This window comes from Notolabrus celidotus, chromosome 1, assembly GCF_009762535.1.
Source record: "Notolabrus celidotus isolate fNotCel1 chromosome 1, fNotCel1.pri, whole genome shotgun sequence".
NCBI classification, from domain to species: Eukaryota; Metazoa; Chordata; class Actinopteri; order Labriformes; family Labridae; genus Notolabrus; species Notolabrus celidotus.
In genome coordinates this window covers 19,925,084-19,950,101 of record NC_048272.1, presented here as the reverse complement: position 1 = coordinate 19,950,101, position 25,018 = coordinate 19,925,084, and the positions used below count along the sequence as shown (strand labels likewise).

The 25,018-nt window shown below is 40.1% G+C and overlaps 1 protein-coding gene across 1 annotated transcript in view; it reads right to left on the bottom strand.

The window, feature by feature from the left end:
- The window catches only part of arhgef10la (Rho guanine nucleotide exchange factor (GEF) 10-like a), a 218,187-nt gene that overhangs the window by 73,760 nt on the left and 119,409 nt on the right, over positions 1-25,018 (bottom strand). The window contains exon 20 of the mRNA XM_034684285.1: positions 6,358-6,479. Within this exon, the coding sequence (XP_034540176.1) occupies positions 6,358-6,479 (122 nt within the window). The remainder of the gene's footprint in view (positions 1-6,357; positions 6,480-25,018) is intronic.

Sequence of the window (25,018 nt, the reverse complement as noted above, 5' to 3'; positions counted from 1 at the left end):
GAACGTATAATCTTGATTATGCAGCAATGCAAGCAGAAATGCCTCCTTTACAGAAACCTCACAATGGCCTTGAGATCCTCTCTCAGCAGCACAACTCATGAGGACGCTCATGCTCTTTGGACTAAGTGGACGGACTACATTAAACTCACAAAAGGTCAGAATCTGTAGGATAAAGAACGAGATGAATATCTTTTGTATTTCTGGCATCTCCTCGCTTGCTCTTCATTTGGTTTTCTTTGCATTTATTTTTATCTAACTGTTAAACTTTCTAAAGAAGTAGTCAGATACATACACACACTTTAGATAAAGTGGACAGTGCACCGATAATATCAGGCTTTATGTGGCTTAGTAAACTGTGAGGGCGAGAATATAACATGACCTTTAAGTATTCTTCATGTCCTTTTTTTTAAATGTGCAGTTTTTCTTTGCTCCTGTTAGTTTTATGTGCAGCTGAGTTGAAAGCTTCCCAGGTTGACTGGTAAATAATTCATCTTATTTCATGCAAAATAAAGAAACACTTTCAGAGAAGGCAGGCTGTTAAGTGGATATCAGATGTATTGCAATATTCAGCATGTAATAACAAAATGTTAATTAATGGATCTCCCAAATGGCAAAAAATGTTGGCACAGAATGTATCAGAGTTTGTTCTGGTGATGTGTTTTCGTTTTTCTGCTGAGATAGGCAATGTCCCTTTACAGCATCCACTAGAAATTAAATGTTTTAGGGGAATGTTTATTACAGGAAAAGTCAGCAGTGACTTCAGACTTTAAATTCTTATCAAAATGTTAAAGAAACCAAAATATTTCCCTAACTCAGAATAAAATAACAGTTTGATCTCAAACCCTTAACTATTCAATCTTTAAGTATTCTGGATGCAACACATCCACCCCTCGTACTTAAAGCTCCGAACATTGATCTAGTATTATATCAATCAATCGATCAATCTTTATTGGTATAGCACCTCTTTCCAAACAGAGCAGATCTAGACCGTACTTTGGGCCTGATCTACTAAGATCCCAAATAACGAGCGCTAATTTGCGTGTGCAAATAATAATTTTGCACGTGTTATTTCTGGGCGTGTTGCGGGTGATCTACTAAGACTGCGTGCGCAAATGATAACAAGTGCAAAAGTGGTGCAGACCGCCCTATTTACGAGGATTTTGCGTGCGCTATCGGCTGTCACCATGGAGAGTTTGAGAGAACAGAGTGGCCTTAAGCGATAAATGAAGTTTGAATCCATGGAGTTGGAGGTTTTAGTGGAGGAGGGAAATAAACACATCGGTGAACTCCAGCAGAGACATCTAAGTGTGAGAAACGCGATTTGGAAGGCCATCTGTGAAAAGGTGAATGATGTGAGAAAAAACAGAAGATCTGCCGATTAAATAAACGCATCTACTCTTCTCCAAAACGCAATCAGTGTTTTGATGGAGTTTAGAGAGCGATTTGATGAGGCTTAGTCTCCCACTCTTGCTCTAGAAAAGTTAGGCGTCACTTGGATGAAGACAGTCGCCTCACTGTCCCAGGGAGCAACTTTCGGGTGAACGTTTTCAATGCCTGATATCATCATCCAGCAACTGTCCCAAAGATTCACCAGCTTAAAGGGAACTGGGAACATGTTTGAATCAATTCACCCCAACACACTGCTGCAAGCACGAGATGAGGAGTTACGCAGAGCTGCCTGGCGCAGCTCAGTGAACGCTCATTCACGTTAAAACTAACTAAAAACCCCTTGATGAGCACGATTGGACAGAATAGACTGAGTGGACATGTCATGTTATCTATTGAGAGTGACAGATCAAAGAAAATGGACATACAGTGCATCGTGGACAAGTCCGTGGAGCGTAAGGCTCGTCCAAACAGTGGTGAGTAGGTCGAGTACTTCATATTGATTTTTTGTTTGTATGTGAACATGTGGGCCGCTGTGCCAATTTTAATTAACTTTATAGCTGTTGATACAGTGACCTACTGTGCTCTCATTAGTTGAAAAAGTTAAAGTGGGTGTCAGAATGATGCGGTCGCTATCCGTGGTGCTGAACTGCTTTGAATTTGTGTTGTTTTATTATTATTATTTTGTTATCTTGGTTTGATTGACTAAAACATGTAGTAATGCTTTTAAGCCCTGCTGTTGCGGGCATGTTGTAAAGCAATGTTATGATGAGCTTTACAGTGACCGCAGCCTTGTGTGCGTAACGCTGTGCCAGTTTGCACCTGCCTTTCAAACCTGCTAAGTATAGACGCAAATACAGCGTGCGCTATCTGCTTCAGGTTTGATAAATCACATTGCGTGTGCTAAATGATTACATTTGCATCTCCTCCTCCCAGTATTTTGCGCGTTCTGATAATCTACATGTATTCTGCATATTCATGAAGGCAAACACGCTAAATTATTTGCGAGTGCTATTTTGCTCATTTGAAAGACGCAATCCTCTGTGCTCCCGGTTAGTAAATCTGCTTTGCGCGCGCTATCAAGTTTGCACGTGTTTTTATACACGCAAACCTTTAGTAGATGGGGCCCTTTATGTTCTATTATTAACAAAGACCCAACATCAAGACAGAATAAGATCCAGTCCCATCTTAAAGACAGGACTCAGTCTGATCTCATCTTAATCCACATGAGCAGAGCACTTTTCAGCATTTAGCAAGTTACAGTGACAAGGACAAACTTCCTTTAACAGGCAGAAACCTCCAACAGGACCAGACTCATGTTAGACACACATCTGCTGAGACTGTATTGGGGTTGGAAAAGTGGAAATATTTATTCCGGGAAAAGTTGTCTATGAGCACAATCCAGGGAAATGTCAGAGTAAAGATCTGTACATTTTCGAGGCCCTCAATGGATTGGCACCATCCTACTTGGCTGATCTTCTCCATGTCTATAATCCAGCTTGAGCACTGAGGTCAACAAACCAACTGTTCCTGGATGTGCCTAAAACTCGCCTAAAAACCTGGGGCGAGCGAGCCTTTGCAATAGCCTTCCCCAATCTCTGGAATAGCTGACCACTTCACATCCAATCGCCCCCGCTGTTGAATGTTTAAAATCATTATTGAAGACCGATCTCTTCTCTTTGGACTTCTCCTCCAGATGAGAACATAAACATCCCGACATATTTTACTTTTTATATTAATATGTTGTGTTGTTTATTTCTGTCTTCTTGTACTTTTTACATTGTATGAAGCCATCCTCGAGGTGAAGACTAAACTAAATACGCTGAAACAATCAATGAAAGACGTCAACGAAAAGATGGACGAGCTAAAGAAGAAGAAGGAAGATGTAGTCAATGACCGATTTTGGTCAAAGTCTGCAGACCTGTAACACGGAGAAGGCAGATAATGTGAATAAGAAGATACAGTTTGGGCAACACTGGTTGTTTAAATGTGCTATATAAATATAATTGATTGGTGTGTGGGTCTGACTTGAAAATTAGTTAAACTACGAGGTACAAATTAAAAAAAATAAAAAAATAACCCAAACTTTTTACTTTAGTGAAATAGGTAAGCAATAACACTAAATATTACAGAGAGAGGGTTGAGTATCATTGAGTAAAAAGAATGCATAAATGCTTAATTTGTAAGCTCTGAATAAAGAGGCATGAAACCTTTCATGGTAAACCATCGAAGCAGAAGGGCGCTGTGTCCTTTCCTGGCGTGCTCAGGTGCTTCATTTGTTTGTGCGAGGAGAGAAGAGAAGAAGCTGCAGATCTCCAGGGACCCCAGCGTCCACACACCTCAAATTATATTAATTGACTTAGCTCCATCTCCAGCCAGGTATATCACACAGCTACAGACTCACAGATCTTTAGGGATGTCTGCTTCTGCAGTGTCACAGTCAGACTTTCCTCACTTCCTGCTGTGGTTTCGGCTCAGCATCCTCTCTCATGCTTATGGCCGGCAGACTATGGGTTAGTGCATATAGATCTTAATCTAATGTTGGAGCATCGATTTATGCTTGGGTGTCCCACAGCCATTAAGATAATTGCATGATCACTTTATAACATCCTCCCCTGGTGGGCATGGTAATTTACCCCCCTCCACTGCCCACCGTCCACCTTGCTAAGCTGGACCTGTATCCACATTAAAGCAATAGAAATGTGGTTGGAAATATCATCTTCAGCCCTTGCAAATTGATTTTATACCATTTCCACTGACTTCTAAAACCCTTTTAGTCTATCTCTCACCTGAGCTGACCATTTGATCTATTGGAGGCTTCCAGGTCTTAACAGCTTGTATTGATCGAGGTTCTTCTGGCGGCTTCTTGAGTGGATACTCTCATGTCACCTTGTAATACCAACAGTCTGGGTGTTTTTGAGTGAGATCATCACTGAGACAATGTATTTTTAGCTGTTAGGGCAACGCAAGTGGGCTTTGATTGCCTTCAATGGGAAATGGCTGTGTTAATGGCACTATGATCTGTTCCAACTAAATAAAAATTGCAGCAGCTCTGTGGTCTAATGGCTGCTTCAGAGGAGAAGTTAGTGTCGTGAAAGTCAAATCACTTTGATAGATTGATCCAAAGGGAGGCACTTTGCTTCCTGAGAATGAACACTACCAGTTTATAAATGTTGAGAGCATCAAATTCTTCGCTTCCGATTTACCAATGGAGGCTCGGGAGGAAGAGTTGAACCTTTAACCTGACGGAAACATGAAGATGATCCAGCAACGACATCTACTCCATCATTTATTGTAAAGGCTTCATGAGATATTAAAATGAATGGTTATCTCCATCCAGTGGAAAGTGCTTTTGCCTTGCAGCAAGAAGGTTACTGGTTCAAATCCCCAAAAACATGCTCACCAGGTTAATTGGTCACTCTAAATTAGGGTTCCCAAAGTGTGGGTCAGGACCCCCTGGGAAGTCTTGAGACACAAATGAGAGGTCGGGAGAAGTCTTCCAGAATATTTTTTTTTAAGTTATCTAAAATAGTGCATTTACCCATTATAGGACAAAATATCAACAAAAATAGTAGCTAACCTTGAAATAAAATCCTGAAAATGAAAATGTGATGAGTTTTCTGTCTTTCTTTTTGCCAGATGACTCCTAAGTTTAGGGTTAGTAAACAGTTAATTATCAAAGCATCAGTGGCAGTAGGTTGATTCATAATAGCACAGGAAACACAGCCACATGCTTATATAGGTAGGCTCGTATTCTGCAGACCAGCTACATGAAGCCACATTAAATCACTTTGAGGGACAGTGGGGGTCGCAAATCTTTGGTACCTATATTTTGGGGGTTGTGGGCTGAAAAGTTTGGGAACCCCTGCTCTAAATTACCCGTAGGTGTGACTGTGTGCGTGAATGGTTGTCAGTCTCTCCAGGTTTGCCCTGTGATAGGTTGGTGACCGGTGTACCCTGCCTTCTACCTGAATTCAGGTTAGGATCCAGCCCCCCATGACCCCAAGTGGGATAAGAGGTGAAGATAATGGATGGATGGTTATCTCTATCCAAATAAAGGTGCTCTATTAACAAGGATAGTACTACAAGCTGAAGTCTTCAAATCTCAATAAGTGCTCCATCATGAGGAGCACAGCACCAAGTCATGAGTCACCTCACAGGTCTTCTATGCTGTATTTCAGTTAACCAAGGTAAGAATGTTTCCAATAAATGTGTTTGATTGGTTTTAGATTGAATAGTTAATTATTGTGTAAGCTGTGGCTGGGCAGTGTTGGGCAATATGAGGACATGTAGAGGGTTTCCAGAGACAGCTTCCCTCTTTGTATACCGAACAAAATGAATCAACAAACATTTCTCTGACTTACACTACCAGTCAAAAGTTTGGAAACACCTTCTCAATCAAGGGTTTGTATTTATTTTGATTATTTGAAACACTGTAGATTAATACTGAAGACATCAAAACTATGAAAGAACATATATGGAATTATTAAATCAACAAAAAAGTGTTAAACAAAGCAGAATATGTTTTATATTTAGATTCTGTAAAGTAGCCCCTTTTTTCCTCCATGACAGCTTTACACACTCTTGGGATTCTCTCAGTCCACTTCATGAGGTGGTGTCCTGGAATGGTTTCTAATTAACATGAGCCTTGTCAAGAGTTCATTTGTAGAATGACTTGCCTTCTTAATGTGATTGAGACCATCAGTTGTGTTGTTCAGAGGTAGGGTTAGTACACAGTGGATAGCCCTATTTGACTACTGTTGTAATCCATATTTTGGCAAAACCAGATTATTTCATAGTTTTGATGTCTTCGGTATAAATCTACAATGTTGAAAATAATTAAAATAAATAAAAAACATTGAATGAAAAGGTGTGTCCGAACTTTTGACTGATAGTGTATATCTTTAACCCTTCTCGGAACATACCATATATCTGTAAAAGTCTGGTTTGTAACTGTGTCAGTGGGTTTACCTTTCTTTCTGATGACTTGGTCGCAAAGACAGGCATGTGAGAGGACAGCAGAGGACAGCAAAATGGAGCCATCGTCTTCCCTTCGTCCTCCCCACACAGCCACCCCGGTGAATTCTCCTCTCCTGAAACAGAAAGAAAGTGAGAACCTTTTTATATCTTCTCACAGACGAGGTTCTGACGCCATGTTGTTTTGCAGTTTACCAGCTTGTTTTGTTGTTGTACTCGCTGACACATGCTTCTCACCCTCACAGCTGAGCCACGCTGGAAAATCTCCTTCAAGTTATGTCAAAACCACGCATCATAATCAGAGAGACAGTTCCCTACCTCAGGTATGTAATGAGGGTGGTGTTATTAGCATGTGGATGTGATAATCAGCCAGAGGCTTAGTCCCTGTTGTAGGAGGCGAGGCCAGGCACCGCCAACACAGGGTCTCAACAGTGATTAAACCAGCACTTAATCAACAGTGAGACTCGGTCTCAGCACGAAAAATGCTGGATTTGACTTATAATAATGGATTTGCCTGGTGTGTGTGTGTGTGTGTGTGTGTGTGTGTGTGTGTGTGTGTGTGTGTGCATATTTTGAGCCCTACAAACCACTGCACCTCTGATAAAGAACCAGGAAAATGTGCCAAACTACTCCCATAATGCAATTCTGTCATCATAAATTACAATTTACAGATACTATATTCTGCATGAAATGTAAGGCCGTGCTGGAATTTGATTTCAGGTGATATGCATACTTTACCTTGGAATAAGCTTCACTCAGTCTGTGGTTTGCATGAAATACACTGTCCTGATGCATTACACTCGCTGCTGTAGGTCTGAATCAAGGGAGACAACCTGTGATGAGTTATTACACAGCTCAATTTCGCCAAAATGATGTGGTGGTCCATATAGAAACATGTCGTGAAGTGTGGAGATTAGAAAAAATAAGTTAAAGTTTCTGTCGTCCCATTGACAGTACATAAAGATAGACAAACGCCTCTATATCCTCACACAGTACAAAAGTGAGGCGAAATATCCCCACAACAGTTCCTAACGTCTTCAGTATTCATACTCACTGAAGATTGCTTCTCAGAGCTGGACGTCCTGCCCTTTCGACTAACCATAACACACATTTAGATCCCTCAGGTCGGCTCAGTCCACAGCAGAACAGATTCTGCAGACGCTCACGGTAATTGAAAGTTTGACAACTCTTTGTGTTTGTGTTTCTTAACACCTCTATTTCCGCTAGCAGGAGCCACAACTGTCAATCATACCCCAATTTAAGCATCCAACAACTGACTTAATATCTTAAAAATGAACACTGACAAAAATGAGCATGACAAGAAGAGACTATAATGACAAAAAGCAAGTTTGAGAAACAATTTCATATATCATCAGTTAGTATGTGAGCTCCAAATGCTTTGGCTTCATTTTTGTGATCTGTCATGTTGTCCATCCTTGATTTATTTATTTTACAGTACATGCATAACCATAACAGTTATTCTCTGAAAGTGTTCTCATTCACCTTTTGAGTTCCTGAGGGCAGCTGACTGTTCCCTGTGGCTAAATGTAAAGTAATTGGCCGAACTTAGAGGAAGCATGTTCCATACATTCATACTGGGCTCTGTCTGACAGGTCAGGTCATATTTTAGATACAGTCGGCATCACAGAAAACGTCACATCCAGTTGGTGCAGAGAGGGAAAACAAACCACTAGCCACATTCTGCATGATTAATAGACAAACAAATATGGATATGAATATGCACTCAATTGCAGTGGCAATAGTGGTGAGCAGAAGGGTAGGGGTTGCATGGGGGGCCAAAATCACCAAGTTTGAAAAGTACTTTCCCCCAAGCAGGGCTTTTCAGGGGGAGATTAACTACCCCTGAACTAAATTTAGACCCTGGTCCCTCCTGTCGAAACGCACATAGTTCAGGGGTAAAGTTCCTGCGGTCGAAAAACGCCTCAATGCTGCAAAAATTGGTTTGATTCATTGTGGTCACAGATATTCATCACCTGCTGGACTGAACTACAGTCACATTTACACTGAAAAAAAAAATGATGTTCTTCCCTTTTATTCTATCATTATGCTCTTAAGATACAAGAACAATGAAAAAACCTTTCACTTTCAGCTCTAACAGTTAAAATGACAGAATACATAAATGAGACATCTCTTTTGAATCCAAATTTTTGTCGCATTCGACGTGTGTCTGAATAAAACCTGTCTCGAGCAAATAAAACATGTTTACACAGAGCAGGGAAAATGATCAAGGACAGGAATGAATAGCATTGGTGCATCTTTTCATATCTCGCTGTGATTGCCTTTCAGTGTTCTTTCTCCGTTTGTTGTCAGGTTTGTCTTCGTTTCTTTTTCTTTAAGCAGGACAAATGTTTTACTAACCTTGCATTTTGACAATATGCACAATAGAAGGCAAGTTGTGTTTCTGAGGCCATAAGACAACTTCAATTTACATTTATGAGATGCTTTTCAAGGAGCTATTATATCCTGCCTGAGCGCAGGATATAAGACAACGCAGGAATTAACTGTGATACATCTGTTTGATTACTTCATCTCTTGCAGCATACTGACTATAACACAGGTATGAAGAAGGGTATTCTGAAGAAGTCGGAAATGGCAGCATTTTTAATCATTAAGGTTGTTTATATTTACAGTCATCTTTTGATGTTAGAGGTCTTTCTGGGTGGGTTGAGGGCTGACTCTCCCTCAGCGAGCTCCATGCAGGGTGCAAAGGTGTGAGGTCACTCATTGAAAGACTTTAATTGAGGGCAGATTGCTGCAGGTGGGGCAGCAGTGTCCTCCCCTCCAGAGTAATCATCAACTTTTTGTAGCTAATTATTAAATTAGCATAAGTAATGCTCCGTTTGGCTGAGCTAACTTCTCTTTCTGAATGTGTTAGTCGCTAAAAATGAATCTACCATCAGATGAAAAGAGAGACGCAGTGATGGACACATGCAGAGTTTGGATAAACACAAGAAGACAGAGAGAAAGTGGATGGAAGAGAAACACATATTAGCTTAACCTCCAGTCTTTTGCACAAAGTAATGATGATGAATTACAGAAAACAAACGATAAGAATGGACTTTAAAGGGAAATAGCATGAAAGGACACACAGCTGCTCACCTAAGCACACTCCCTCTGGCAGAGACACCCACTGTTTTTAGACGTTAAAGGTCCCATATAATGAAAACCTATTCTTCCCTGCCTTTGCATTCATACTTTAGTCATCCTTCAGCTGAGCAGCCCAGAGAATGTGGAAAAAAATCAAAAATTCTGCCAGGGTATGTAAACTTATGAGCATAACTGTATATATGTATAGATATTTTCCTGATGTTTTATTTCAAAGCTGGAGTCACAAGTGTGGTTATGATATTTGTAATGTTGTTCTGTAATGTTGTCTGTTTGACATCAGCAAATGTGTTAATGCAGCTACTGGTTTTTTTTTAACATCTCTACTTGTATTTTTTTATTTTAACATTGTATTAGGTTAACATGATTTGTGTACATTTTTTTAATCTAATCATATGTGCATTGTTGATGCCATTATATAAAAGGCGCTTATATATGTATCTTATATCATTATTGTATAATCCTGTGAATGCCAATAAAATAATAATTATAATTAAAAAAACAAATATAAAGGCAAGGCAAGGCAGCTTATTTGTATAGCGCATTTCATACACGAGGGCAACTCAATGTGCTTTACATTAACACATTAAAAGCATTGGAGACATTCAGACAAGCATAAAAGACATAATTAAAATGACAAATATGATAAAACAGAAAAGAAAAGGAAAATTAGAATATATTAAAATTACATTAAAATTTTAATTTAAAGTGGGTTAAAATAATCTAAGATAGGAAGGCAGAGGTAAATAAAAAAGTCTTAATCTTTGATTTAAAAGAGGTGAGAGTTTGAGCAGACCTACAGCTTTCAGGGAGCTTGTTCCAGATATGTGGTGCATAATGACTAAACGCTGCTTCACCATGTTTCGTTCTGACTCTAGGAACTGAAAGCAGACCAGTACCTGATGACCTCAGAGGTCGAGGTGGTTCATAAAGTAGTAGCAGATCAGCAATGTATTTTGGGCCTAAACCATTCAGTGCTTTATAAACCATCAGCAGGATTTTAAAGTCTATTCTCTGACAGACAGGAAGCCAGTGTAGAGATCTAAGAACTGGAGTAATGTGGTCTACTTTTTTGGTCCTTGTTAGGACTCGAGCAGCAGCATTCTGTATGAGCTGCAGCCGTCTGATGGACTTTTTAGGGAGTCCTGTAAAGACCCCGTTACAGTAGTCTAGTCTGCTAAAGATAAATGCATGGACGAGTTTTTCTGCATCCTGCTGAGACATAAGTCCTTTAATCCTTGATATATTCTTAAGGTGATAGTAGGCTGACTTTGTAATTGTCTTAATGTGGCTGCTGAAATTAAGGTCTGAGTCTATGACTACACCAAGGTTTCTGGCTTGGTTTGAACATTTCATCATTGCAGATTGGAGCTGAGCAGTAACCTTTAACCTTTCTTCCTTGGCTCCAAAAACAATCATTTCAGTTTTTTCTTTGTTTAACTGAAGAAAGTTCTGGCTCGTCCAGTCATTGATTTGTTCAATGCATTTACTCAGTGTTTGTATGGGACTATAATCCCCTGGTGATATGGTGATGTAAATGTGTGTGTCATCTGCATAGCTATGGTATTTTATTTGGTTGTTTCTTATTATCTGACCTAAGGGGAGCATGTAGATGTTGAATAGTAGAGGCCCCAGAATGGATCCTTGAGGTACTCCACATACGATTTTCATCCGCTCAGATGTGTATTTACCTATAGACACAAAATAGTCCCGGTCATTTAAATAGGACTTAAGCCAATTTAGTACTGCACCAGAGATTCCCACCCAGTTTTCAAGTCTGTCCAGTAGTATCTTGTGGTCAACTGTGTCAAAAGCAGCACTGAGATCAAGTGATACCAAAACTGAGATTTTGCCGTTGTCTGTGTTTAAATAAATATCATGAGGACCTTGACTAGAGCGGTCTCTGTGCTGTGATGTGATCGGAATCCTGATTGGAAGACATCAAAACAGTCATTTATCATTAGATAATTGTTCAGTTGTTGAAAAACAGCTTTTTCAATAATTTTACTTAAAAAAGGGAGGTTTGATATTGGCCTATAGTTGTTCATTTCTGATGCATCTAAATTGTTCTTCTTCAGGAGGGGTTTAATTACTGCTGTTTTCATGGCCTGGGGGAAGACACCTGTAAGAAGAGACATGTTGACAATTTGAAGCAGATCGGAGGTCATGCAGTCTGAAACCTTTTTGAAAAATGGTGATGGTAGAATGTCAAGGCAGCAGGATGAGGATTTCAAATGCTGTATTATATCTTGTAGGTTTTGTAATTTATTGGATTAAATTGTGTCATAGTGATTGAGTTGTTTTTTGGTGGACACACAGATAACACATTCCCAGTACCTCGTACAGTAGTGCTGACTGCTTGTCTGATTTTCTGAATTTTGGCGGTGAAGAAGAATGCAAATTCATTGCAGGCCTTGGTAGATAAGTGTTCAGAGGCCACTGGCACAGGGGGGTTTGTTAGCCTGTCGACTGTAGCAAACAGGGCGCGTGCATTATCTTTGTTTTTGGAGATAATGTCTGAGAAGAAGGTCTGCCTTGACTTTTTCAGTTCTAGATTAAACATGTGAAGTCTTTCTTTATAAATGTCATAATGAACCTGAAGCTTTGTTTTACGCCACCTGCGCTCAGCTTTTCGACATTCCTTTTTTTCATGTTTGACCTGCATGGTATTCCTCCAAGGCGATTTTTTCTTATTGGAGACCACTTTTACTTTAGTTGGTGCAATGGAATCAATAATGTTGATTAAAATCCTTTGGAAAGAACCATCAAAAATAAACTCATACCTGTTGCCTTTTGTCACAAATACCAAGACCCTCACTCCTTTACATACAGCCTCAATACATCATCCTTTTATTATAACATTGTAGTCTATCAATGGGGCTGTAATGAGAATAGATTTCATTAGTTCATTCTGCGTTCCCTCAGGTACAGTGCTCCACAAACTCTGCCTCGTACCTCATTCATATCATGTTTGATTTACATTAAATACAACTAACCAATCAACATTAGAGTAAGAGAAACATCACGTCAAACTACTCATGGTAATTCCGAGTATGAGTCCAGACAGGACATGTGACTTAAAGTGGCTCCCAATATGTACCAATTAGTGTCATAAAGTGACACGGGCAACAAACTGCAGCATACACAGTAATGTCAGCAGTCCGATACTATAAAAATCAGAACCATAAGTTGTATTAATATTAAAGCATGAGTGTTGTTTTGCATGAGGGCAGTCAAAATGTGAATCGGATTGCTCTTATTGTACTTGAAACTAGGAAACTTACTCCATGTCTGCTTCAGGAGAACAGTAAAGGAAGTTGGGGTTGTGCATACCATGTGTAGATAAATATCTTAACAGATGAAATGAATAAATAAGACCAATCTTCATGACAAAGGAGCAGAGGAGAATGTATTCAAAACTGAGCACGCAGGAGTTGATTCTCTGAAAACAAAACAATGGACCAGGTAGAAAATATCTATCTTCATCTATCCACGCCCCCATGCAAAAACATGGTCAGGAAACAATCACAGACTGAATATTCTGACTCCACTCATCTGGGGAATAAAAAACACTTCTTTCTCTAAACATTTGGCGAAGACTGCCCTGCCTGTGTTGTCTAGAAACTATTTTAAATATGCAACCATTACAGCCATATATGAATGAGTTACAACAACTAAAATCATATACAGGAAAAGCTCTTTAACAACTAATTTTAAGGCTTTAAACTTGTTCTATTGGTGGGTTTTCATTAAGTGGCAAGCTCTAGTGTTGAAACGTGAATCGATGCAGAAGTGCAACAAACTGCAGTTCTTAAAGTGTCCACTTGAGGCTGGCTGCAAAAGTAAAGGAATCCCTATCAGGTCTCATGTTTAAACGCCCATTTGTATAATAGAAATAAATATGTTTACCCCCTAGTAAAGACATGATTTCTGCCTGTAATGCTCATTTTGTTATCCATACACATTACACATGGAGTGGAGTCTATTTAAAGCATCCATCTTAATTATATTAAGGCCAGGAGTTATGCATAATTACCAAGCAGCAACCTCAGACCGTGAGAATTAAGCCAATGGGTAAGTGTTAAAAACTGCAGTTCCTCGAGTGTCCACTTGAGGCTGGCTCCGGAAGGAACGGAAACCACATACACGCCAATTCAAAAAAGCCGATCTTTACATTAGAAATAAACATGTTTACAGCCTGGTACAAAAAACGGGTGTAGTCTGGATAGCTAATTTCTCGATGGGCACACACTGTACGGTCACATTAGTGGACTGACAGGTGGGCATGTTGAAGTTATTAGCCATGAGGCTAAAAGCCCCCCCATGCTTTGTTCTTTTTATTGTGGGTTTGTATGATGTAAAGCACTTTGTAACGTCTGTTTTGATAAGTGCTTTATAAATAAACTTTATTATTATTATTATTATTATTATTATTATTATTATTATTATTATTATTTTTATTTTTATTTTTATTTTTATTTATTTTTATTCCCGCAGGTAATTCGGTTTTGTTGCAGCATTGCAGACATATTAGCAAAACTAGAAGAATAATAGATCACAAAAATAAACAAAAAATGTAATAAAGTAATAATACAAATAAAATAAAAAATAATAACAATAATAAAAAAAATTCAAACAATATGAAATACAATTTAATAGTATATAAAAATGTCACACATGGTATAAATAGTTGAGAGTTGAGCTCACCAGAGACCAGGAAAATAAATGACCCTACACACAGATGTCTCTGTCATACTACAGCAAAACAGCTGCAGAGAATACATCTGGAGATAATGAAAGCTCTGAATAATAGAGGCTTTAAGTTATGAATAATTATGGATGCAGCCATTGTGATTGACAGATGGTGCTGCTGATGTTTAACTGGATGGCATCTCAGCTACGTCACTGACCTTTACGTCCCTGACTTCTAACCTTTAAGAGGATGTTTCATGTGTGTGTCAGCTCGCTCTGCATTAAACTGTAATAACAAACCATCCAAAAAGTCTGCGCTCTTAATTTAGTAGGTGAGATTACAGCAGTATGTGTTAGGCGTCTGTGCTCACAATGCCTGGCTTGTTAGCTCATGTCATATATCACGTTGTACAAAACTGCATAAGCATCAGAGTTCTATCTGTTATTCGTTGCTTCATATTCAGTCATTCCAAAACGGGATTGGTTAGATAGCTGTCAATCAAAGTAGTAGACGAGTGGTTCCCTAGAGTCAGAAGTTTAGTTGTCATCATCTTGTGCCTTTTGGTGTGCGTCCTTTGTATAAAGTGAGTAACTTGTTTAGTTTCATACATTTATCCTGTTCTGTTAACTTAGTAATTTGTGTTGTTTCATACACCGAGCTAATTAGATAATAATCCTATTTCTGTACAAAGGTTGTTGCATATGTTCTTTACGTTATAGTATTACTGCAAGGATTATGATTGTATTGTCCGATTTGGTCGGATTGCCTTCCTGCATCACCCGTGGTAGATGTGTAGCGATGGTGAGGCACGTGTCTCATGGCTGCGGTTTTCATGTTGCCGCTGGTGTAGTAGGATAGATAGCTACAGTAGGATAGATAGCTACAGTAGGATAGATAGCCACAGTAGATGCTATGATAGATAATTTAGTAATAAGATTTCGGTTTACAATTTGTATAGGCTGTGTGAGCTGCTCATTGTCCAAGTGGTTATTTGAAGAGGTGTGTGTATAATTAATATATAACCAGTTAATGTGTGTAATGACAGTGATTTATGCTCGCCAGCAGAGGGCACAATTACACCATAAATAATGCTTGGTAACAGAATTAATATATTTTCATAGTATGCCCGCCTGTAGAGCTGTCTGTACCATTATTGTTTGTATAAGCACTGTTAAGTTTATTTCCTGTTTATTTCTATTTCCTATAGACCACACACACACAGATGAGAACACCTATACAGACCTACCCACAGATGATGCAATTTCCTGCCTGTTGATGTTCCTGTACCTACAATAAACAAGTGAACCAAATTCCTGCCTGCGTGTCCTGACCGACACCCCACAAAGATAGTCCATCACCTCTAGCCTCCCTTTATCTCCTACACACGTTGACTGTATGACTTCAAATATCAAGCTATTCACTCTCTTCTCTACAGCTCAGCCCTTTAGTCCAAACATGGTCACTTCTGGTCACCCCAAAAAATCTAATCCATAAACCAAAGCTGCATTTACTTTCCATACAGTCTTACTTTCCATTCCTGTACTGTAACAACATCCACTTTCTGCAAATCGTGATGAAAGGTTTCGTTTGAAGCGACTTTTAATGAAACATTTAAACACGGTGTTATCTAAAAAGAGATACTCCAGCTGATCTATGAAAGCTGTAGAGGTACATTAGATGAAAGGGTTGTGGACCAATGGTTAAGTGAACAACCATTCAAAGAAATAGGGTAAAAAAGTGTTACCTCTGTTACTGTTATCATAAAAGGCAGGTAGACAATGTTGTACTTCAGAACTGAAGAGGTCCAGCATATGAGTGAAACCTTTTGGATTATAGTTTGAGTTACCGAGACCAGGATGACCAGAAACCTTCACAGGGATTATCACAAAGACAGAAAAATGGCTTAAATAAATGACACAGAGGGTAGAGGTGGGCAATATTGACAATGATCACGATAAAATATTTCATATCAGTCGATATCTTTAATTATCACGATGAGTGAAAGTTGAAAAAAAACAGACAGTTTGTTAGTTTGTATCTGGATTCAGTTTTCTGATAAGCTTCTTGTATCCATCATTTCTGACGGTGCTAACAGGAAGCAGGTCTTTTGTGGAAAATTTTATTTTTGTGGTTTATGGGTTTAAAGGGTTATGGGCAGAGTGATGTTGTTTCCCACAGTGCATTGAATGCATCACGGTTGTTCAGTGTTGAGTTGTACTATAGTCGTGGTGGACAGTAACGTGTTTGAAATGCAAAGCAGAAGTTGTCTCTGTGCTCTTCCTTTACCCACATCCTGAAAGTTTATTTAATGAAGTGTATTAAATTAATATTTAACGCAGAGTTGACACAGTGTCAGACTAACAACTCTGCTTTGAGCTGGTGAGTTTTCTTCAGTGTCGCTGTCGCTCGTTTCAGCTGTGTTTACACTCCACTCCGATTGTCTTGAAGCCCCGCCTACCTCTCACCCTGCGATATGATTGGCTGTTCAATGCAGTCTTCTTCCATAATATTGGGTGGCAACTACTGTTTAAGACACATTAACGGCCCATTTTCCAGTGGTTGGGGGGTGTTATTATAGGTTTATTTATATGAAATTTTTATCGAACATTTGTCATATTTATATTGAGAAAATTATTGCCATAATTATCGTTATAGAATTGTCACCCAGGCCTACATGGGGGGTCATTTCTAAAAAGGTGATAATTTTCATATTTTATTCCAGCTCCAGACGTATCAGTATCAGTATCAGTCAACCTGCATCAGAGGGTATCAGTACTGTGTAAGTATTGTAGTTTGGTATGGCCCACTCTTTGCGTTAACTGTTGTGCAAATAACAAATTAAGCACTTGAACTTGAATTTATTTGCACATACAGAGATTAAAAGTCTGACTCAACCATGCAAACACTCTATCTAGAGCCGCACGCATCTCTGCATTGATGTGCACTGCAAATGAAGCTCTTGCAATGAAGTGCACGTCATCTTCCAGAGAATATACCGTCATTAAAGTCCAAGCTAATTCCTCTGGTAATAGTCTCAAATAAGTCAAAACAAAAAACCTGCTATTTTGTCGTTTTTTACACACATTAAGCATCAAAAATGCAGCGCTAGTCACTTTTATGTTGTGAAAAAGGAATTACAGTGAGTTCCACTGCGCTGCGGTTTAATCATCGACAGTGTTAATTAAAAGTAATCTATAAGAATGATGAGATTCAGCCAGCTAAGGTTGAGGTCAGTTTTTATCTACTGTGCACTCCTGCACTCCAGCTACTGTACAATAACTGAGCAGAACAACATCATTTGTGGAGGTGGAGGGCCGGAATATTAAGTAGGGAGATTTAGTTCCTCAGTTTCTTTATTCCAATCATGCCGTTGTTTCAAGTCTTTTGCTGATGAAGATTAATTTGCAGAGCATGCCGCTCTATCAACCCCGCTGACACAAAGGGCAAAGATATAAACTAATTAAATACACCAGTGCAATTGATATTTCCCATGGATCAATGCAAGTGTGGGATCTGTTAATTAAATCCGTGATAATGTTTACTTATCATAAACATTTCCCATGTTTGAGCACAGCGAGATAGGGAGATAATCTTCGCTGTCTGACTGATTAATTTTCAGGCTGGAGGAAAAATCCTTCCAGCACATGCGGAGTGAATTCCTCTTTATTCTGCCAGGGGGAGGGTTCTGGTAAATGTTTGAATTTAAAGTGTGATCAAAGGAAATCTCTCCAGCTTCTTCACTGAGTAAACTTACCTGGAAACGGTACACAACAAAAGGACGAACGTCAGGCGTTTTTTGACCGGAGGAACTTTACCTTGGAACTATGTGCGTTACGGCCGGTGTTCTAAATTTAGTTCAGGGGTAGATAATCTCCCCCCTAAAAAGTCCCTGCTAGGGGGGTAGTTCTTTTCAAACGTCCCTGGACTTTCTGGGGGCAGGGACTGCAATGCTAAACGTGTCTGATTGGTAGATTAACAACAGTGTTTTTATTCCGCCCGCCGTCCACAATAAAATCACACACGTGTGATTCACTGGATTTCTCTTTCTTTCATTTGTTTTTATTTGTTCTATCTTTTTTGTATGTGTGTGTACTTTTCAAAAGAAGAGGCTGTGATTCTCTTAGTTTAGCACCTTGTAACAGTATTCTTCTCTCAGCCCACCGCGAATGCGTCTCTCCTGGTGTTACTGTTTTAAAAGCGACCCTGTAAACTGGAGACCTTCAGCTGAACGTGTCAGTGTTTGTGGAGTTTACACAGCTGTTGAAACACAGAGGAAGTTCCTGGGAATGCAAACTAGTTTAGTTTTTTTATTAAGATTTCAAAATATCCTCATCAGATATTTAATGATCGTCTAAAGACGTTTATGAGGGATGCATCCGGCTGAAAGTCTCCAGTTAACAGGGTCGCAGTTTAAACCAAAACACCGGCCAATCTCTGCCACAGCTTTTTGAGTTAAAAAGGATTTTAAAGTTGTGTTAAAACGTCTCTGCTACTCACGCTTATCTCCTCTCACGTGTTGATTCAGCAAATCCATTTGTTGTGAAATATAGCACCATCTAAAACAGCGCCAGCTGAGTCTCTTCCATGCTAACAGGCTAACTGTTGTGATGCTCATAATGATACCTGCCTGTCCGTCTGCTTCTATGGTGTCATCTGTGATGAATGGTCTTCGTCTTTGACTCACTGCCCTCTACAGGTCTAGTGGTGTAATGCATTCACTTTATTTTTTCCTCCATACGTCACTGGCCTGATTTGCACAATCTACCCGGGACTTCAGCCCGCGGTCAAAACGCAGACAGCAATGGGGGGCGGCACAGGAACCTGTTGGTTCCTGGTAAAGTAGTTGTTGGGGCTAAAAGACCCCGGAACTCTTGGTCGTAATGCACCTAAAGGGAATCTTTCCAGCTTTTTCACTGAGTAAACTTACCTGTGAACACTGCACAACAAAAAGGCGACACTTACACTAGAGGTATGAACGGATGCAAAGAAATAAGTCCCTACTGCGGCGATGCATCCACAATCCATAGGCTAATCAAAGCAAAGCTGTCACAGTCCCACTAAAACTCCCTGCAGCATGGTGGGTTTTTCCCCCTTCCCTGTGCCATATATATCAGTATGGCACAGGTTATCACACAGTGGATTAAGAAGGCGTGTCAGAGTGTGCGCCAGAACCTCCAAGCCACACTCCACTCATCTATTGATCCGTGCGTGTGTGAAAAAGCAAAAAGACCGGCACACTTAGCAGAGTAACCACAGGCAACAGCCCCCTGCCTACCCTCTGTTCCCTGCAGTGGGACTGATTGCTTGTCTCAATCATCCTTCCACCCCTCCTTTCCCTCCCCCTCTACACATACACACACAAGCACATACTCCAACACTCCGACAACAGCCCCGTCTTTCCCCCCTACGTTCATTCCTCCGCTTCTGTCTCAGCTGCAATCTCTCATGATTTGACGGCCTCTTGTTCTTCTTGTGAGGGCCATCAAAGTCTGCAGCTTTAACCCTGTATGAAAGTTCTGGGACTGCAGACGCTAGGAAGCAATTAATTCTGCAGTGAGAAACTCCATTAATTAGGCAATGCTTCTGGCTATTTCAAGAAGACCCTTTAGAAACAGTGGGGCCAGCCTGAGAGCCATAAAAGATGCAGCGGCACACCAAGTTTTAATGGACCCAAAGGCTCGTGGCGTAGCACCACCACGGGGTATTTCTCCTTTTCTATTTTGAGGCCTCATAACAAAATGCACCACATGCACACACAAAGTGACAAATGCTATTTCCTGGGGAGATGTCTTATAGGGCTTGGCTGCCATATTATATCAGGTGAAGCTGGACGACCAGAGCAGCATTAACAGTGCACTGTGGTGCAGCGGTCTTCAGAGAGCATTTCTTAACCACACTGATGTCTAAAGGTTCGACTGTATCAGCAACATTTTCTGTCAAAATATGGTGTTAAACTAAAAATGAACTTCGAGAAATCTGTTTCATCTTCTGACAAAGTTTCAGGGTCAGATTTTTCTTTGTGTCAGAGAGTGAACTGTAAAGAAATGCAGCTTCTTAAAGATCTCCCTCAAACACATGACAGTATGTGAAAAAACTATAGTGTGCTTTAGGACTTAAAAGCTGCAGCAGGGACTTTTATTTTTAAATGGTCATGAAAGAGACTGAAACTCATACTGCTGCCTTTATATGACCTTCAAAAGCCAATGAGGCCAACTGTGACAGGACTGATCATTTCTTTATAGCATTTCTTAAACATATAATTTGCCACCAGGCAGGTATGAGACACAGCACTGCAGAAACAGCCTCTTTCTTTTCCCACAGCAAATAGTCATAATGAGGGAGCCGTTTGAAGGTGAGTTTTTGGCAAACAACACTACAGGAAGGTCAGCAAAGAGATGCTGTAGAAACAAAACATCTGTTGGAGACAACTCTGTCCAGAGGGAAGGAGAATGGTGTGACTGGTGTTCAATAAAAGACACATAACAGAGCAAATTATACCACTGTTATTATCAATATAGATTACAATCAGTCTCTCTCTTTATGCTAACATACATGTGATGCTCGCTGACATTAACTTATCTGCTGCCTGAAAGTTTGAACATGAACCTCTGTGATTTTACATCACCATCGATGTGATGTAATATATTTTTGATAACAGCTTTATGTATGAATGAGGATTGCCCTTGCTGATTAGGTGAGGTGAGGTAAGGTAAGGTAAGGTAAGGTAAGGTAAGGTAATGTAAAGTGAGGTGAGGTGAGGTAAGGTAAACATACTTTATTAATCCCCATGGAGGAAATTCTGTTTTTTTACTTGTGTTGTTTTTTTTTTATCTCGCTACATACACACATAGTTTGATTTACATACAACCATACACAAACATGCTGTGAAAGCTGCCATCAACCCAAGCCCAAGCAGTTGGGGGTTTAGTGCATTGCTCAAGGGCACCTTGGCAGTGCCAAGGCAAATGGACCAGCTCCAGCCACCAGTCCACTTGCCAAAAACTCATCCATACTGGTGACCCTCCAGTTCCCAGGCCAAGTCCCTACGGACTGAGCTTATGCTGTCCCAACTAATAACCATAGACTGTATAAATAATGGACGTAGTATCCGTGACGTCACCCATCTGTTCCTGAAGCCCTGTTTTGAAGCCAATCGTCTGCGGGAGCCATATTGGAAATTCTGAACTCAACCTAACTTTGTCCGAGCTAGTGTGAGGTAAAGAGGCGGGCCTTTGCCTTTTCCCTAACAGCTACAGGGTGTCAGTCATGCCCCTATTTTGTCATGCCCCTATTTTGGTAAAACTTGTAAGTTCAATATCCTCTTAAATACCTAGTAAAACTCACCACCTGTACAGTGTGTGCTGATAGAGAAATCAGCTAATCAGACCTACAGTGTTTTGAGCAGGCTGTAAACATGTTTTTTTCTGCTGTAAAGATCGTCATCTTTGAATGGGTGTGTATGTAGTTTCCAGTGTTTCTGCAGCTAGCCTCAAGCAGACGCTCAATGAACTGCACTTTTAGCACTGCCGCATTGGCTTCATATTCTAAGACGGGAGGTTAGGATGGGGGGGTCTTTTTATTTTAATATTTTAAATTTATTTCATTTCAATTTGTTGTTATGTACAGTACTTTGTGTTACAATGTCATTGTATGTATTTACTCTGGACCACATATTGCATATAAAAAACAGCAATGGACGACACGAGGGCTCCTCAAGAGTGAAGCCAAAACATTTGGAGCTCTCTCTACACACTGGCGGCAGTATATTCCATTCAGCCCCCTCCTCTGGGCTAACAGATAGGACGTGAGTTGAACTATAAAATCAAAAATAATGTAGAATATATTTTTCTCAAACATGTTGTCTGCCATGATAGTTAGTTCTTATGCTGATTTATTTCCAAGTGCTAATTTTTCGAAGAAGTTTGATTTTAATTAGTTATTTGGTGCTTAACAAGGATCATCAATGATCTGTTCTGCTGTATACAAGGACAGGACGTCAACACTGTGGCTTCAGGTGATCTCTACTGTGAGGAGGAAGGTATTTTGGCATTACTTTTTTACAGAAAAGATGGCAACAGGTTGTCCTTCTTTATATACAGTCAGTGCTTCCGATTACCTATGCAAGGTTGCTGTATATCCCCCAACCCTGTATCAGGTTATCCCTGAATACTCATATTGGACTGCTCTCCCATCCTCTAATATTTTGTTATTCTCCACAATCATAACAGTATATTTGACCTTTGACCCATTTAAAGTAGTTATTTCCCTTTCTTTGTCATTGCCAATAATCCATTGAACACCATGCAAAGTTAGAGCAACCTCACTTCATTTGTGAAGCCAAAGATCAGCCTTTATAATGCCTGTTTTTAAAAAAGACTCCATGAACACATGTGCAATCAACGCACTGTTGCTTTCAGACCTAAATTACATTTGTCAGGAGAGTTTGAACACTTCTATCCATCTCATCATCTCAGTTAATGCCATCGGGTTTTCAGGAAACACAAGCAGCAGAATTCTACTAAACCTCATAGAATTAACAAGCCAGTGTAAATGGGCTGTGCACTGATAGGGCTTTAACACGCCATGCAGGGATGCCTCTAAAAGCCACTGATATTCACACATGGGGAGCAGAGGGGGTTCAAAGCACCGCAGAGAGATATCACAGTGTTTCGTCTGAATTAAGTAACAGGATAAACAGTGGTGTGAAGATGAGGCTTGGAAAACGACTTTGGTGATGTCTAATCACTCACTAAATCATGCATGACTACATTAGCTATTTGTGGTGTCCACCATTCAGGGACGTTTGGAAACACGGCACCCATTTGAAACCAAACAAGTCCACGGGTTGGTGCGTTTGGAATGCTGATTCTACGGAAGGTCTCCCCTGAGCACAGGCCAGACCTGCCTCCACCCGCAACGAGGAGGAGGACTCAGTGACAGGACGCCATCCGTGAAATTAAATCAACAACTCGCCTATTGTAATTACATTTGGTTAAATGAGAAGGCAAAGTGTGGGTGTAATACAATTAACATGTAATTGTCGTCATGACCAGGTTGGTGCTGATCTTTCTCCCGAGGGATTCAATGAAACTCCCGCGCTCATCGCCAGCGTTTGTTTTTACATGAATGACAGTGAGTACCTGCATGTCCCATGTGATGAAGATGCCAAAGCAAATTACTTGGATTGGTGCTGTCTTTTTTGTTTATTATTTAATTTAGAGAACATTTTTTGAGAGTTAGAGAGAAAGAGACAAATCCTTGTGTTAAATAATGTTGAACTAACAGACATGAAAAATCTGTTACTAATACACGGTTACACCAATTGATCCACAGCACTTGTGCTGGTAGTGACTGTCTAGTTTGAAATGCACTACTACTGCATTATTATGGAGAAAAAATATCGAATAATGGTGACATACATGTAAAAGAAATGGTAAAGATATCGCATTGTAGAAGTATCAGCAGCTCTACATCTGGAAATCGTATCCTTTTTTGTCATTTAAGTTTTTATAGACTCTTTCACACAGAAGGCAAACAATGTTAAAGCAGTATTGAGCGAGCCCTCACGTCTGGACATAGTGTCCGTCTGGGCAGAGTGTACGCTGGGGTGTGGCGACAGTCTGAGGTGCGGATCAGCTGTAGAGTTTGTTGCTGCTGTGGAGTCTTAATAAGAGGAAGAACACTGAAAACAACTATGAATCTTTATGTGTTTTGAATGCAACATGAAGGGTGAGCCAGTGTTGTAGTACTTGAGTCCAGGACTCGGACTTGAGTCCGACTCGAGTCACGTCTTGCAGGTCTCGTGACTCGGACTTGGACTCGAGCACTGATGACTCATGACTTGACTTGGACAAAAGCGCTGATGACTCGGACTTGGGGTCGGACTTGAGCGTTGACTACAAGAGGACCTGAATGATAGAGAGGAGGACTCGGTCTTATATATTGATACAGACTGTTGTAATGTTCATGTTAGATTTTGTATGTTTCATAAAATGTATTCCGTTCAGAGCGAGGGCATGGCACAAGCGTGCGCCTGCATGCGCGTTCACGTGAAGTCTGCCAGGATTAAAAGACGCTACCAGCGGAGCATTCTTCTTTCAAAGATTTCACATTAAATGCAGCGAGAGCAACATGTTGGTTATTTAAGAGACCCATCAAGGAAAGAGACCAGCGCAAACTTTAACAGAAATCTGTCCAGGATGAACCCAAAAGTGAGAGAGATGCTAAAGTTTCTTGAGACCGTTCATCACTTTACTGTGTTAGTATAACGGTAATATAAGCAACTAAAATAACTAAACAAAAGTTATTAAGTTGTTTGATTCGTTAGAATTCTGATTAATAGTGTTATGGCTGAGTTTATTGAACACCGGCAGTGATCCCAGTGCAGCAGAATCTCTGAGCGCGTCCTCTCATCAACAAAAGCGCGGCGCACATTTACGCACGGCACACAGCGCTGTGGCTTCATTCATAAATTAATCTCCAGACACACCGGCTGGATTTCATTAGAATCTCACTGCAGTGGCAGTTAGACCTCGTCAATTTACTAAAATCAAAACTGAAAATCAAACCGTCCACAGCGCGGGGGGAGAGCGGATCGTATACAGGATCATACACATTTTAAATGTCCAGGAAAAACTGCAGATTCTCTGATGTCATATTAAACAAGATAGTTTTATCACCAAACAGTCTGTAGCGTCCTCGTGCTCTAACGTCTTCTGGTAAAAAAAAAAAATAATAACATTCACCTCTCCCTGTGTCCGCCCCTCCTATCTTACCTGCCCATCCAGGTGAAAACCATCAAACTATCAAAATGCTTACTAAAATAAAATAATAATA